Genomic DNA, 17,631 nt, shown 5'->3' with positions numbered 1-17,631 from the left:
CGAAATCTGAAATATCTGGTCATTTTGGAATTGACCAGAAAACCTTGGAGTCCGCTTACTCAAAAGTAAATATTGATACGAAAATCTGCGCTAAAGTTGTCCATTGATCAATGATTAGCCATTCGTGAAGCAGACACATTAGAGACTGGTTTTTTTTTCTTTTTTTCGTATTTCATACTGGTGAGCAAAATGACTGAAAACAATCTTAAAAACATGCCATCCGTAGAATGGAACCCTTTGGAATAGCTCCCCTAACACTAACTGATATTAGTAGGGTTTTTTCTTTTTTCTTTCTTTCTTTTTTTTTCGGGGGGGGGGGGGGGGGGGGGGGGGGGGGGTCGCAATGCGTCTGCACATCTACTCATTGTCAACACTTGTGTAGAAATTGCCTGAGATAGAGAAATATTAAATTTTATAACTACAAATGTCCGTGAGGTAACCCCGATTTGAAACTAATTATAATGTATATTTATTAGTCGACTGTATACAATACAATATTTTGCGCCATTTCTGTCATAATTTCAATGTGTAAGTCTTAAGTCATATTGTGTTTGGTTTGGTTTGGTTTATTTTGTTTAATGTAGACTAAAAAGTAAGACAAGAAATAATAATAAAAGACATGGAAATGTTAGATCACATGATTATATGTACATAAAAATGCACTGGACGAGCGAATGTGTATCAAGTTTCCAGGTAAGCATGTATATGTAGAATTTATCGCGCCAGGTGTCGTCTGCTTCAGATAACATCGTAGATTAACCTCTGACCTTTGACATATAACGGTAACAATATATACACAAGCGCACGTCTGCTGCAGGTATTAGTTGTCGTATGTACGTTGGGGATGTAACGTTGATACCTGTGATTTTTTGTCGGATAAAATATGAAGAATTCTGAGGAAGTACACCAGCACACTGAGGCGATATACAGGGTAAGAGGAAAATTGAATTACCGTTCTGCAATTGTAGATGTATTGGTAGGTGTATGATTGCAGAGATTGGTCTGCCACACCTGTTGAGCTTTCGCTAGGTGTTCCTAACGGTTCTCTAGATCGATAGGAAGTCTACATGTTTAATGCGTAAAGTTGCGTTAGTGTATATTCTGAATAGCGTTTTCAGCGCTTACATTAAAGCACAGTTGAAGAATCGGGTCTGTTCGTAAACCTTATAAAGTACTTCAGTCACACCAATGTGAAGGTCGTCTTTTCAGAAGCTGTAGCCCTGTAGTTGATGCTACTCAGCCGTTATGACAACAAATCCGTATTAAGTCTGTTTTGAGTAGTAGCTGTAGTCACGCCACACGAGGCGCAATCTGTAAACGCTATTTTATTTTGATATGAATCGATTTTTGTTGTAAGATATAGAGATTTATTCAAAGTAGTCCTTATTGAGAATAATTGACTCGGTACGTTATCAATAAAAGTAACCAGAGACATGTTTACATTCCTAAGGTAGATTGCCTACTGTTCAGTAGAACACGGAGTATAATTTCAGTTCAGGAATACCCCCTTCATTTTCATCAATCATAAAAACACGTATCTTTAAGGTTTTTAATCAAGAATACATTGAATGTCATGTATTTTGCTTTTGAGTAAAGTTAATCCAATACAGTGTGACAAGTGTTACTGAGATATAGCATTGCTCCAGTGGTGAAAAGGGGGACATTTACCTATACAGATATTCACAGTGAAAAGTTAACCTTACCAGGGGGACATTTACCTATATAGATATTCACAGTGAAAAGTCTACCTTACCAGAGGGACATTTACCTATACAGATATTCACAGTGAAAAGTCTACCTTACTAGGGGGACATTTACCTATACAGATATTCACAGTGAAAAGTTAACCTTACCAGGGGGACATTTACCTATACAGATATTCACAGTGAAAAGTTAACCTTACCAGGGGGACATTTACCTATACAGATATTCACAGTGAAAAGTCTACCTTACCAGAGGGACATTTACCTTACAGATATTCACAGTGAAAAGTCTACCTTACCAGAGGGACATTTACCTATACAGATATTCACAGTGAAAAGTCTACCTTACCAGAGGGACATTTACCTATACAGATATTCACAGTGAAAAGTCTACCTTACCAGAGGGACATTTACCTATACAGATATTCACAGTGAAAAGTTAACCTTGCCAGGGGGACATTTACCTATACAGATATTCACAGTGAAAAGTCTACCTTACTAGGGGGACATTTACCTATACAGATATTCACAGTGAAAAGTCTACCTTACCAGAGGGACATTTGCCTATACAGATATTCACTGTGAAAAGTTAACCTTACCAGAGGGACATTTACCTATACAGATATTCACTGTGAAAAGTTAACCTTACCAGAGGGACATTTGCCTATACAGATATTCACAGTGAAAAGTTAACCTTGCCAGGGGGACATTTACCTATACAGATATTCACAGTGAAAAGTCTACCTTACTAGGGGGACATTTACCTATACAGATATTCACAGTGAAAAGTCTACCTTACCAGAGGGACATTTGCCTATACAGATATTCACTGTGAAAAGTTTACCTTACCAGGGGGACATTTACCTATACAGATATTCACAGTGAAAAGTCTACCTTACTAGGGGGACATTTACCTATACAGATATTCACAGTGAAAAGTTAACCTTACCAGGGGGACATTTACCTATACAGATATTCACAGTGAAAAGTCTACCTTACCAGAGGGACATTTACCTATACAGATATTCACAGTGAAAAGTTAACCTTGCCAGGGGGACATTTACCTATACATATATTCACAGTGAAAAGTTAACCTTACCAGGGGGACATTTACCTATACAGATATTCACAGTGAAAAGTCTACCTTACCAGAGGGACATTTACCTATACAGATATTCACAGTGAAAAGTCTACCTTACTAGGGGGACATTTACCTATACAGATATTCACAGTGAAAAGTTAACCTTACCAGGGGGACATTTACCTATACAGATATTCACAGTGAAAAGCCTACCTTACCAGAGGGACATTTACCTATACAGATATTCACAGTGAAAAGTCTACCTTACCAGGGGGACATTTGCCTATACAGATATTTACAGTGAAAAGTTAACCTTACCAGTGGGACATTTACCTATACAGATATTCACAGTGAAAAGTCTACCTTACCAGAGGGACATTTGCCTATAGAGATATTTACAGTGAAAAGTCTACCTTACCAGAGGGACATTTACCTATACAGATATTCACAGTGAAAAGTCTACCTTTCCAGGGGGACATTTACCTATACATATATTCACAGTGAAAAGTCTACCTTACCAGGGGGACATTTACCTATACAGATATTCACAGTGAAAAGTTAACCTTGCCAGGGGGACATTTACCTATACATATATTCACAGTGAAAAGTCTACCTTACCAGGGGGACATTTACCTATACAGATATTCACAGTGAAAAGTTAACCTTGCCAGGGGGACATTTACCTATACAGATATTCACAGTGAAAAGGGGGACATTTACCTTACAGATATTCACTGTGAAAAGTCTACCTTACCAGGGGGACATTTACCTATACAGATATTCACTGTGAAAATTTAACCTTACCAGGGGGACATTTACCTATACAGATATTCACTGTGAAAAGTTAACCTTACCAGGGGGACATTTACCTATACATATATTCACAGTGAAAAGTCTACCTTACCAGGGGGACATTTACTTATACAGATATTCACAGTGAAAAGTCTACCTTACCAGGGGGCCATTTACCTTACAGATATTCAGTGAAAAGTCTACCTTACTAGGGGGACATATACCTATACATATATTTACAGTGAAAATTTTACCTTACCAGGGGGACATTTACCTATACATATATTTACAGTGAAAATTTTACCTTACCAGGGGGAGATAGGTGATCAGAAATTTACACTTGATCTGAGAGTCTTCATTGATAAAGGTATTCATAAATTTACACTTCATCTGAATGGCCATACAGTGATATGGAAATGCCAGAAATTATGCCATGGGACAAGTCACATGTGTTTATGTGTTCTGATATATCTAGTGAATAATTTTATACTCTTTACAAATAGGTATGGTTTTAAGATTTGACAAGAATCTGATGAAGTGCATTTTTGCATGAAAAAAGTTGTCATTTCTGCAGATCTGTGAATATGTATCTTGGAGAGCGTCTATACCCCAATGCTTATCTTGATTATAAAACAATGTGGACGCAGTCCTACAGTGGATGACTTCTACATAGAGTAGTTCTTTGGTATACCTCATGGTTAATTAAGCTAATTAGCTTGTCAGTGTTTGTTCAGTCTGACATGTTTATTGTTGTGTATATTTAAGCATTGAACTGCTTTCAGTTGGAAGTTATGGGCTGATGAATGCCAACTGGGAAAAGGCAAATTTAATGAAGTGCGCTAGTGCTTCATGTTGAATTTCTATTATTTGCCTTTCTCCAGATGGCATTCATCAGCAGTTCAATGCCTCTATTTACATTTGACAACAATTTTGGAAGACTAGATCCAGGAATTTTGCTCCTACAATGAATGACCTAATTATTATTGCCAAAGACGGAACAGCCTTTTCAACAGTCATCTTCCTTATCGCCAATGTGACAATTATGACATCACAATAATAATAATGTCATAATAAATGTTTGGAAGTTAAGGACTCATAACCTTCAAGTGAGCTTGGTAAAGTTGTATAGTGGGGCTGCCATGTACCAAATGTAAATATTACCCTGTAAACAGCCATCATTTTCAGGCAGTTGTCCCCTTGTAGTACCTGGTGGCTGAAAATGTAAGAAGGCCAGGGCCACCCATGCCATCACATCCTATTCAGAGCGGTTGGGGGAGAAGTTTCTTGCCCATGGACACAACCATGAAAAGACAGGACAGTCACTTAGTAATCTCCACTTCCTGCCATAATTGTTCTTAATACACAATCATAGTAATACTTGTTGGTAATATGATCAAATCTGTTTTAACTTTTCTCTTCATCAATTTACATTGTTGATGATGGAAGTAAAAGAAACTTCAGTGTTAATTGAATGACATTACTGCATTATAGTCTCCGCCCACTGTTGATAGGATTTACTATATACCAGTGTCTACACGAGTTGTAATGGTGTAATTATGTAATTTCATAATTGGTTTGAGGTTGGTTGTCATGGAGTAGAAAAACATTTTGAAATATATATACATTCACTCTGAACATACTTTTTTGTGAAATAAAAATTTATTAAGTTCAGGTGTGGGTACATTAAGAGGTTTAAATATACCTGTGTTTTCATGGTTTTATCATATTGAACTATGACCTAAAAAGGTTACACCAAGTGATAGTCAACACAAAAATCCTATCATGTTGTCATATTCATTAACCATTAGCTATTACGGTAAAAGGGATTCTTAAAAAAAAAAATTTGTTTACATTAATTATGACTGGCCATGGTTCTCAAGTGAAATTGTTCAGTTAATTAAATTGCATGACATGACAGTACATAAATCACAGATGTGTTTAGAATATTCATAGAGGATATACATTTGTCAAGGACATGTGTATATAATTCCATGTGGAATGCATGTTGTTCACACTAGTGATGTCAGTTATGATTACATTCCGTACTTTATGTCATTTCCATTTCAAGTTAGAATCAATCCTAGTGATAGACTATAAATAAATGTTTATCTATAATCTACTGGAATTGTTAGGGCTAATAGTTTATAAAGTCACATTTGCATCATGGTACATTTGTTTCATTTCTAATTTAGGTTATAGTATCAATGTTACTTAAACCAAATGCATAAATTTATTATCTCATCTAAATTAAATTATGCTGATAAAGTTAATTATCCTTTTATTGAAGAAATTATTTCTTTATCTAAAGGTATATATGATCTGAGATATTTCCTCACAAAGACTTTGTCTGTTTTAATTGATTTAACTATATATAATGTGTAATGAAAAATGTATGAAAGTTTCTTTTATTACCTTTAATATTATGTGTGTTTTATTTGTATATGCTGATAATCGTTAGGAAATTATTGTTGGTAATGATATGCATGATTGAGTTGGAGGAAAACAATCATCAATACATATATCTTAAATTATGAGGTGAAAATAAAACAATGGAAGTACATATTTTCTAATTAATAAAATTGATTCAATTTGAGAGTCATTTACCTGAAAATGGAGATATATTTTTCACATGAATATGGTGGACCCTGGAGAGTATGACTCCCAAGCTCTGATTATATCAGATCACACATACATATAATTCTGTCTTCCATTGGAATTGTGTACTGAGTATATACCTTGTTGCCTAGAATTTGCTTTCAGTGAAAAAACATCTTTTTCACTTTCTTTCGAAATTCTAAACTTAAAACCATTCAAAATACCTTGTTCTCTACATCTACCACTTTTCGTGACATACAATATTTGTTTGCTATGGAAGCTACCTTGTCCTAATTTTTTTCTGGTTTTTCAGGGCCTCACAGAGAACTTTAACCCAGGGATAAAACAGGTCCTGTTATGTGGAAAAGCCTACCACAAAGCCCTCCAAGGTAACCTGTCATTCTTCAGAAGCTTGGCTACTGTTTGTCACACATGACCTGTCCCAACCTCTAACCAACCAATCACATTTGACATATAGCTTCAGCCCTAGACTGCAATGACAGAAAAAGTACATGAAATGGCCTAGAGTCACAGGAGTCTGATCTAGTACACCTAATGCTGAGGTTGAGAGATATATATTGTCTTAAATGATCTATTGTTTTATACTTACCGTTATTATAATCAAAGGAATTAAAGTGTTATGTTTTGCTAAAATTAAAACTGAAAAACTGCATAATTATTTTAACTGTTCCAAACTTTCTGATTCAGGTGATATCTTCATTAATTCTGCTGAAGATCTGGAGGACCTTATATTTATACATACTCAAATTGATTTCATTGCCCTAAGTTTAACTTTATTCCCTTGATTTCATTTTATAGGATTAACTGCGTCAGCCAGAGCTTATTCCGAGTCACTGCTCAAGATTGGCGGTATATCAAGGTCTACATGTAGAGGAGGCACAGAGGATGTAGGTCAGTACCAGCCTCACTCACTAGGTCACATTAATATTCTATTACTTACAGGGTCACACACCAAGAAGACAAAACTTACAAGGTCACCAATCAGTATTACAAACCTTACAAGGTCACATCGGGTGGACAAATCTTACAAGGTCACCAATCAGTAGTACGTACAAACCTTACAAGGTCACCAATCAGTATTACAAACCTTACAAGGTCACCTATCAGTATAGTACAAACCTTACAAGATCACCTATCAGTAGGACTATACTTACTAGGTCACATTTCAAAAAGACTAAACCTTATAAGGTCACCTATCAATAGTGCAAACCTTACAAGGTCACCTATCAATAGTACAAACCTTACAAGGTCACCTATTAATAGTACAAACCTTACAAGATCACCTATATCTGTAGTATAAAACTTACGAGGTCAGCTTTTAGTAGGACAATTTAAGCCTTACAAGGTCACATATCAGTAGTACTAAACTTACAAGGTCACATATCAGTAGGACAAGCCTTACAAGGTCACATATCAGTAGGACTGAACTTAATAGGTCACATATCAATAGGACTAAACTTACAAGGTCACATATCAGTAGGACAAGCCTTACAAGGTCACATATCAGTAGGACTAAACTTACAAGGTCACATATCAATAGGACTAAACTTACAAGGTCACATATCAGTAGGACAAGCCTTACAAGGTCACATATCAGTAGGACTAAACTTAATAGGTCACATATCAATAGGACTAAACTTACAAGGTCACATAACAGTAGGACAAACCTTACAAGGTCACATATGAGTAGGATTAACTTATGAGGTCACATATCATTAGTACTAAACTTACAAGGTCACATATCAGTAGGACAAGCCTTACAAGGTCACATATCAGTAGGACTAAACTTAATAGGTCACATATCAATAGGACTAAACTTACAAGGTCACATATCAGTAGGACAAGCCTTACAAGGTCACATATCAGTAGGACTAAACTTACAAGGTCACATATCAATAGGACTAAACTTACAAGGTCACATATCAGTAGGACAAGCCTTACAAGGTCACATATCAGTAGGACTAAACTTAATAGGTCACATATCAATAGGACTAAACTTACAAGGTCACATAGCAGTAGGACAAACCTTACAAGGTCACATATCAGTAGGATTAACTTATGAGGTCACATATCATTAGTACTAAACTTACAAGGTCACATATCAGTAGGACTAAACTTACAAGGTCACATATCAGTAGGACAAGCCTTACAAGGTCACATATCAATAGGATTAACTTATGAGGTCACATATCATTAGTACTAAACTTACAAGGTCACATATCAGTAGGACTAGTCTTACGAGGTCACAATTCAGTATAAGGACTAGTCTTACAAGGTCATAGCAGTAGGACAAATCTTACAAGGTTACCATGTATAAATATATTTTGGGTATTTATCATCAGAGTAGTCATGTATGTACCTCAATCAGACTAGGTAGAGTCATTTCGTTGTCCTTATTAGTTAGTCATATGCTGATTATGGAAGTGTTTCATAAATATATATATTCATATATCGATTATAACAGTATGGGGTCATCTGAAGTTCTATTATATATATTACCTAAGTTATAATTACTTCAGAGAGTAGCTGTAATGGTCTCATTGTATTTACTAGACAATAGGAATATTTAAGTGTATATGCGGTGTTAACAGTATTCTACATGTACATGTGTATGACCTTCTGTTTCATGTGAGATTTATGAAACAATAAAAATAAAACTTCATTTTTAGAAGAAACTCCTGGAATGTTAATATAGATACTCAATGTGCACCAAAGTCGGTAAACAGGCTATACATAGTGACTGGGTCATATAATAAATGACAAGCTAATGCTTCACCCACACTGTGTGGGGCCGGCCTGCAACTGCATGGTCTACATGAACTTCTGAATCTAAGCTCCATTCGTTGAGCGTAAGACTAGTAATTCATAGGTCCCAGTGTTGATACCCAGTGGTGGCATTACTTTGGAATACATAAAACCAATAGCTTGACCACCTCCTGTCAGCTTGTGATGCAAGTTTCACTTTCAGCAGTAAGTAGTGGCTAAATAAGGTCACATCTTTTCTGTCAACATACATGTATTAAAACTGACCGTGACAACAGAAAATTGCAATTACACACCTGTATCAGGTGAGTACAGGCCTGAAGGGGTGGGAGTCGGCCCCTGTTCTCTGACAGAGGTGTACAATTGTATGTCGTAGATAATTAAAGCCTGCTGGCCAACATATTGCAGGTGCTTGTTTTATAGACATGTACACTTGCCCTAATGTCAGAAGATTTACTTTTTTTACACCTGCTAATTCTATGTGCAGTATACCTATAAACTAATATGGGTCGATGATGGGTGAGGGGAGTGGTGTGTTTCTTTTTTGTTTTTATAAGCTCACCAGATATAAAGGAGTACAACATTACACATCACAAAGTCAAAGTTGAACATGCTACACAATATCCTGGATCTGCCCCAATTTTCAATCAATAAATCAGTGTTGGTTTTGGTGCCTAACAAATTAAAAAAGTCTATGTTAAGTCAATATCCCATATTTAAATAGATGTTACGTGTACATACATATTAAGGTGATATCAAACTGAGGTGCATGTTCTAATATTTACATTTCCTGTAAATACCCACTATCTAAACAAATCCTGCATGAAGTTTTAGAAGACCTGATACCTCCTGGAATTGTTCATAATGCAATGAACATGTGTGGTGTATCATTTACGACAGCGAGATCATGAATCATAACCATCAATGGATACAACTGTTCATGATCACGTTGACTTCATAACGTAATGGTACATCAAGGGATATAATGTATTAATTGTAATTACATTTAAAAAAAAAAGGATAAAATATCAAAAATCATCATTTTACATGTAGGACCAGTTAACGATATATATTTTTAGCCCACCATCATCAGATGGTGGGCTATTCAAATCGCCCTGCGTCCGTGGTCCGTGGTCCGTCCGTCCCTCCGTCCGTAAACAATTCTTGTTATCGCTATTTCTCAGAAAGTACTGAAGGGATCTTTCTCAAATTTCATATGTAGGTTCCCCTTGGTGCCTTGTTATGCATATTGCGTTTTGAGACCAATCGGAAAACAACATGGCCGACAGGCAGCCATCTTGGATTTTGACAATTGAAGTTTGTTATCGCTATTTCTGAGAAAGCACTGAAGGAATCTTTCTCAAATTTCATATGAAGGTTCCCCTTGGTGCCTAGTTATGCATATTGCGTTTTGAGACCAATCAGAAAACAACATGGCCGACAGGTAGCCATCTTGGATTTTGACAATTGAAGTTTGTTATCGCTATTTTTGAGAAAGTACTGAAGGGATCTTTCTCAAATTTCATATGTAGATTTCCCTTGGTGCCTAATTATGCATATTGCGTTTTAAGACCAATCAGAAAACAACATGGCCGACAGGGAGCCATCTTGGATTTTGACAATTGAAGTTTGTTATCACTATTTCTGAGAAAGTACTGAATGGATCTTTCTCAAATTTCATATGTAAGTTTCCCTTGGTGCCTTGTTTTGCATATTGCATTTTGAGACCAATCTGAAAATAACATGGCCGACAGGCAGCCATCTTGGATTTCGACAATTGAAGTTTGTTATCGCTATTTCTGAGAAAGTACTGAAGAGATCTTTCTCAAATTTCATATGGAGGTTCCCCTTGGTGCCTCGTTATGCTTATTGCATTTTGAGATCAATTGGAAAACAATATGGCCGACAGACCGCCATCTTGGATTTTGACAATTGAAGTTTGTTATCTCTATTTCTCAAAGTACTGAATGGATCTTTCTCAAATTTCATAAGTAGGTTCCCCTTGGTCCCTTGTATTGCATTTTTGGACCAGTCTGTCCTGAAAACAACCTGGCAAACAAACAGCCATTATCGTTAAATCTCAAATTTCTTATATAGCTAGGATTCCCTTGTTTAAAAAGTACTGGAGGGATGTCTCAATTTGCACAGATTAGTAAAATGAAGGGAAAAGTAGAGAAAAGATCAATCTGACATGGAACCTATGAAGATCATTCAATGGTGGGCGCCAAGATCCCTCTGGGATCTCTTGTTTTGATCTGATGACAAGAGATCATGTTTAGGTTTGATGTTTAATGGTACAGGTAATATCTGTATCAGGCGTTAATTCTATTTGTCAGTTATTCTATAAATCTCAGCATGTAGAAGGCTAAATGTTATCTTCCCAAACCCGGAACAGTGACATGCAAATGCCTTCTTTTGATTGGCTAATTCACAGCTTTTGTTGTATCAGGTGAATCAATTTATCTTTACGAAAAAAAAAAAGATAAATGATACAATATCAAGGTGATTTAATATGTGTGTCCAGTATTAAATCAACACTTCATATTCCTCAAATAAAACTTGGAATCTCCACCAAAAAAATCCATACAATTCCGTTGGTATTTCTTACCTTTGACACTTCAGCTAACAGACAAAGATCGAAGATTGTTGGATATAAAAAAATAACTTTAAAACCTTAATTTCCAAAGTTTGAAGACTGCAGTGATTGTGAAACTTTTGATATTCTCAAAAAATAGATACATACAATGAATATTTTTCTTCCAAAGAAGGTTGTTCCATTAAACAGGATTTGGGGTATTTGTGATATTAGGAATCCTCTAGTTAAATTACATTTTTTATAATGAAGCAGTAGATATGAACATTCAGTGATTCTGTTGCGTTTAGAGGTGTTCAGTTTAATTGTGTTTAATCTTGAAGTGGCCTCTGTCATCTGTGGACATTATGTCACCAAATATTCTTGTGTTTTGAAGATATGAAAACTCGAACAAAACCCTTTAACAATAAATCATCAATCATAACACATATGAAAATGATGCATTGTTTGTATCTTCAATTAATTTTTATAATGTTTACTTATTCTCCCTGGATTAATATGTACCAAGCTTACTCATTATGTACCACAAGTTTATTATTGTGTTCCAAGGACATTATTGCATACCAGCTCATTATTGTGTACCAGCTAGCTCATTATTGAGTACCAAGCTTATTATCGTGTATCAAGCTCATTATTCTGTACTGACCTTATTATAGTGTACCAACCTTATTATAGTGTACTGACCTTATTATAGTGTACTGACCTTATTATAGTGTACCGACCTTATTATAATGTACCAACCTTATTATAGTGTACCCACCTTATTAAATTGTACCGACCTTATTAAATTGTACTGACCTTATTATAGTGTACTGACCTTATTATAGTGTACCAACCTTATTATAGTGTACTGACCTTATTATAGTGTACTGACCTTATTATAGGGTACCAACCTTATTATAGTGTACTGACCTTATTATAGTGTACTGACCATATTATAGTGTACCAACCTTATTATAGTGTACCAACCTTAATATAGTGTACTGACCTTATTATAGTGTACCAACCTTATTATAGTGTACTGACCATATTATAGTGTACCAACCTTATTATAGTGTACCAACCTTATTATAGTGTACTGACCTTCTTATTGTGTACTGACCTTATTATAGTGTACCAACCTTATTATAGTGTACCAACCTTATTATAGTGTACCGACCTTATTATAGTGTACTGACCTTATTATAGTGTACCAACCTTATTATAGTGTACCAACCTTATTATTGAGTACCAACCTTATTAGAGTGTACCGACCTTATCATAGTGTACAAACCTTATTATAGTGTACCAACCTTATTATAGTGTACCGACCTTATTATAGTGTACCAACCTTATTATAGTGTACTGACCTTATTATAGTGTACCAACCTTATTATAGTGTACTGACCTTATTATAGTGTACCAACCTTATTATAGTGTACCGACCTTATTATAGGGTACCGACCTTATTATAGTGTACCAACCTTATTATAGTGTACCGACCTTATTATAGGGTACCGACCTTATTATAGTGTACCAACCTTATTAAAGTGTACCAACCTTATTATAGTGTACCAACCTTATTATAGTGTACCGACCTTATTATAGTGTACCGACCTTATTATAGTGTACCGACCTTATTATAGTGTACTGACCTTATTAGAGTGTACCAACCTTATTATAGGGTACCAACCTTATTATTGTGTACCAACCTTATTATAGTGTACCAACCTTATTATAGGGTACCAACCTTATTATTGTGTACCGACCTTATTATAGTGTACCAACCTTATTATAGTGTACCGACCTTATTATAGGGTACCGACCTTATTATAGTGTACTGACCTTATGATTGTGTACCAACCTTATTATAGTGTACCAACCTTATTATAGTGTACCAACCTTATTATAGTGTACCAACCTTATTATAGGGTACCGACCTTATTATAGTGTGCCAACCTTATTATAGTGTACTGACCTTATTATAGTGTACCAACCTTATTATAGGGTACCAACCTTATTATTGTGTACCAACCTTATTATAGGGTACCATCCTTATTATTGTGTACCAACCTTATTATAGTGTACCGACCTTATTATAGTGTACCAACCTTATTATAGTGTACCGACCTTATTATAGGGTACCGACCTTATTATAGTGTACCAACCTTGTTATAGTGTACCAACCTTATTATAGTGTACCAACCTTATTATAGTGTACCGACCTTATTATAGTGTACTGACCTTATTATAGTGTACTGACCTTATTAGAGTGTACCAACCTTATTATAGGGTACCAACCTTATTATAGTGTACCGACCTTATTATAGTGTACCAACCTTATTATAGTGTACTGACCTTATTAGAGTGTACCAACCTTATTATAGGGTACCAACCTTATTATAGTGTACCAACCTTATTATAGGGTACCAACCTTATTATTGTGTACCGACCTTATTATAGTGTACCAACCTTATTATAGTGTACCGACCTTATTATAGGGTACCGACCTTATTATAGTGTACTGACCTTATGATTGTGTACCAACCTTATTAAAGTGTACCAACCTTATTATAGTGTACCAACCTTATTATAGTGTACTGACCTTATTATAGTGTACCGACCTTATTATAGTGTACCAACCTTATTATAGTGTACCAACCTTATTATTGAGTACCAACCTTATTATAGTGTACCAACCTTATTATAGTGTACCAACCTTATTATAGTGTACCAACCTTATTATAGTGTATTGACCTTATGATTGTGTACTGACCTTATTATAGTGTACTGACCTTATTATAGTGTACCAACCTTATTATAGGGTACCAACCTTATTATAGGGTACTGACCATATTATAGTGTACCAACCTTATTATAGTGTACCAACCTTATTATAGTGTACTGACCTTCTTATTGTGTACTGACCTTATTATAGTGTACCAACCTTATTATAGTGTACTGACCATATTATAGTGTACCAACCTTATTATAGGGTACCGACCTTATTATAGTGTACCAACCTTATTATAGTGTACCAACCTTATTATAGTGTACTGACCTTATTATAGTGTACCAACCTTATTATAGTGTACTGACCTTATTATAGTGTACCAACCTTATTATAGTGTACCAACCTTATTATAGTGTACTGACCTTATTATAATGTACCAACTTTATTATAGTGTACCAACCTTATTATAGTGTACCAACCTTATTATAGTGTACCAACCTTATTATAGTGTACTGACCTTATTATAGTGTACTGACCTTATCATAATGTACAAACCTTATTATAGTGTACCGACCTTATTATAGGGTACTGACCTAATTATAGGGTACCAACCTTATTATAGTGTACCAACCTTATTATAGGGTACCAACCTTATTATAGTGTACCAACCTTATTATAGTGTACTGACCTTATTAGAGTGTACCAACCTTATTATAGTGTACCAACCTTATTATAGGGTACCAACCTTATTATAGTGTACCGACCTTATTATAGTGTACCAACCTTATTATAGTGTACCAACCTTATTATTGAGTACCAACCTTATTATAGTGTACCAACCTTATTATAGTGTACCAACCTTATTATAGTGTACCAACCTTATTATAGTGTATTGACCTTATGATTGTGTACCAACCTTATTATAGTGTACCGACCTTATTATAGTGTACTGACCTTATTATAGTGTACCAACCTTATTATAGGGTACCAACCTTATTATAGGGTACTGACCATATTATAGTGTACCAACCTTATTATAGTGTACCAACCTTATTATAGTGTACTGACCTTCTTATTGTGTACTGACCTTATTATAGTGTACCAACCTTATTATAGTGTACTGACCTTATTATAGTGTACTGACCTTATTATAGTGTACCAACCTTATTATAGTGTACCAACCTTATTATAGTGTACTGACCTTATTATAATGTACCAACTTTATTATAGTGTACCAACCTTATTATAGTGTACCAACCTTATTATAGTGTACCAACCTTATTATAGTGTACTGACCTTATTATAGTGTACTGACCTTATCATAATGTACAAACCTTATTATAGTGTACCGACCTTATTATAGGGTACTGACCTTATTATAGGGTACCAACCTTATTATAGGGTACTGACCTTATTATAGTGTACTGACCTTATTATAGTGTACCGACCTTAATATAGTGTACTGACCTTATTATAGTGTACTGACCTTATTATAGTGTACCGACCTTATTATAATGTACCGACCTTAATATAGTGTACTGACCTTATTATAGTGTAACAACCTTAATATAGTGTAACAAGCTTATTATAGTGTAACAACCTTAATATAGTGTATCAACCTTATTATAGTGTACCGACCTTATTATAGTGTACTGACCTTATTATAGGGTACTGACCTTCTTATTGTGTACCAACCTTATTATAGTGTACCAACCTTATTATAGTGTACCGACCTTATTATAGTGTACCGACCTTATTATAGTGTACCGACCTTATTATAGTGTACCAACCTTAATATAGTGTAACAACCTTAATATAGTGTAACAACCTTATTATAGTGTACCAACCTTATTATAGTGTACCGACCTTATTATAGTGTACCAACCTTATTATAGTGTACTGACCTTATTATAGTGTACCGACCTTATTATAGTGTACCGACCTTATTATAGTGTACTGACCTTATTATAGTGTACTGACCTTATTATAGTGTACCGACCTTATTATAGTGTACCGACCTTATTATAGTGTACCGACCTTATTATAGTGTACTGACCTTATTATAGTGTACCGACCTTATTATAGTGTACCGACCTTATTATAGTGTACCAACCTTAATATAGTGTAACAACCTTATTATAGTGTACCGACCTTATTATAGTGTACCAACCTTATTATATTGTACCAACCTTATTATAGTGTACTGACCTTATTATAGTGTACTGACCTTATTATAGTGTACCGACCTTATTATAGTGTACCGACCTTATTATAGTGTACCGACCTTATTATAGTGCACTGACCTTATTATAGTGTACTGACCTTATTATAGTGTACCGACCTTATTATAGTGTACCGACCTTATTATAGTGTACCGACCTTATTATAGTGTACTGACCTTATTATAGTGTACTGACCTTATTATAGTGTACCGACCTTATTATAGTGTACCGACCTTATTATAGTGTACCGACCTTATTATAGTGTACTGACCTTATTATAGTGTACCGACCTTATTATAGTGTACCGACCTTATTATAGTGTACCAACCTTAATATAGTGTAACAACCTTATTATAGTGTACTGACCTTAATATAGTGTAACAACCTTTTTAAAGTTTAGTAATGGTCCTGACCTTATTATTGTGTTCGAAAATTCAAGTTGATAACTTCAAACAATTGTAATTAAGCTCCAAAATTTTTGTGTGAAAAGTTTTATGTTGATGAAACATTTTTTAACCATTCTGCAGACTAGAATATCAGCTTTACAGTATCAGCATGTACATGTTGATACTGTGTAGTGTACCAGGTACATAACAGATCTCTCAACGTATTACCACTGCAAGTATTTCCCCTCACACATCTCTTGTATGGACATTATATAAAAACTGCAGTTTAAAATAAACATATTATGCATCTGCATGTTTTTAATTCAATTTATAATTCATTGATATCAGAATGTGCTAACTTTTCTCATCTCTGGATTGTCTCATACCCTGTGTCTGGCATATCCTATTATATAATCAACACAACACGATCAGTTAAAGGACGGTGTTAGTTTTCTGTAGAGATACTAGCCTAATTGAGATTTAACCAAATGTATGATCTATAAAGTTTAACTTATAAATGTTATCAATTATTTCACCTATTTTAATGATAACTTACATTTCATCAAGGACACTGTACCTTATTTTTTTTTAACTTTTCACTCTTACAGTAAGTGCTGTTGATAAGCGTTATGTTATCTGATTAGGAAGGCTATACATGTATAGTATAATGAACCAAATCATATATGTACACATATAATGGTGCTGATCAATATTAGATAATCAGAAAAGCTACCAGGTGTAGAAAATATGTTTAGATGTGAT

At 34.9% G+C, this 17,631-nt stretch overlaps 1 protein-coding gene across 9 annotated transcripts in view; it reads left to right on the top strand.

The window, feature by feature from the left end:
• Positions 1-803: 803 nt before the first annotated feature.
• Positions 804-17,631, top strand: part of LOC117328974 (brain-specific angiogenesis inhibitor 1-associated protein 2-like) — a 61,271-nt gene continuing 44,443 nt past the window's right edge. For all 9 annotated transcript variants that reach the window (XR_004533087.1, XR_004533089.1, XM_033886684.1 and 6 more), the window contains exons 1-3: positions 804-931; positions 6,485-6,560; positions 6,991-7,083. Coding sequence is in view for 7 of the 9 variants with exons in the window: in XM_033886684.1 (XP_033742575.1) it covers positions 884-931; positions 6,485-6,560; positions 6,991-7,083 (217 nt within the window). In the remaining 2 variants the exon portion in view is untranslated. The remainder of the gene's footprint in view (positions 932-6,484; positions 6,561-6,990; positions 7,084-17,631) is intronic.

Source organism: Pecten maximus, chromosome 1, assembly GCF_902652985.1.
Source record: "Pecten maximus chromosome 1, xPecMax1.1, whole genome shotgun sequence".
Classification (NCBI taxonomy): domain Eukaryota; kingdom Metazoa; phylum Mollusca; class Bivalvia; order Pectinida; family Pectinidae; genus Pecten; species Pecten maximus.
The sequence above is the reverse complement of the archived record's forward strand: the minus strand, read 5'-3'. Positions and strand labels throughout refer to the sequence as shown.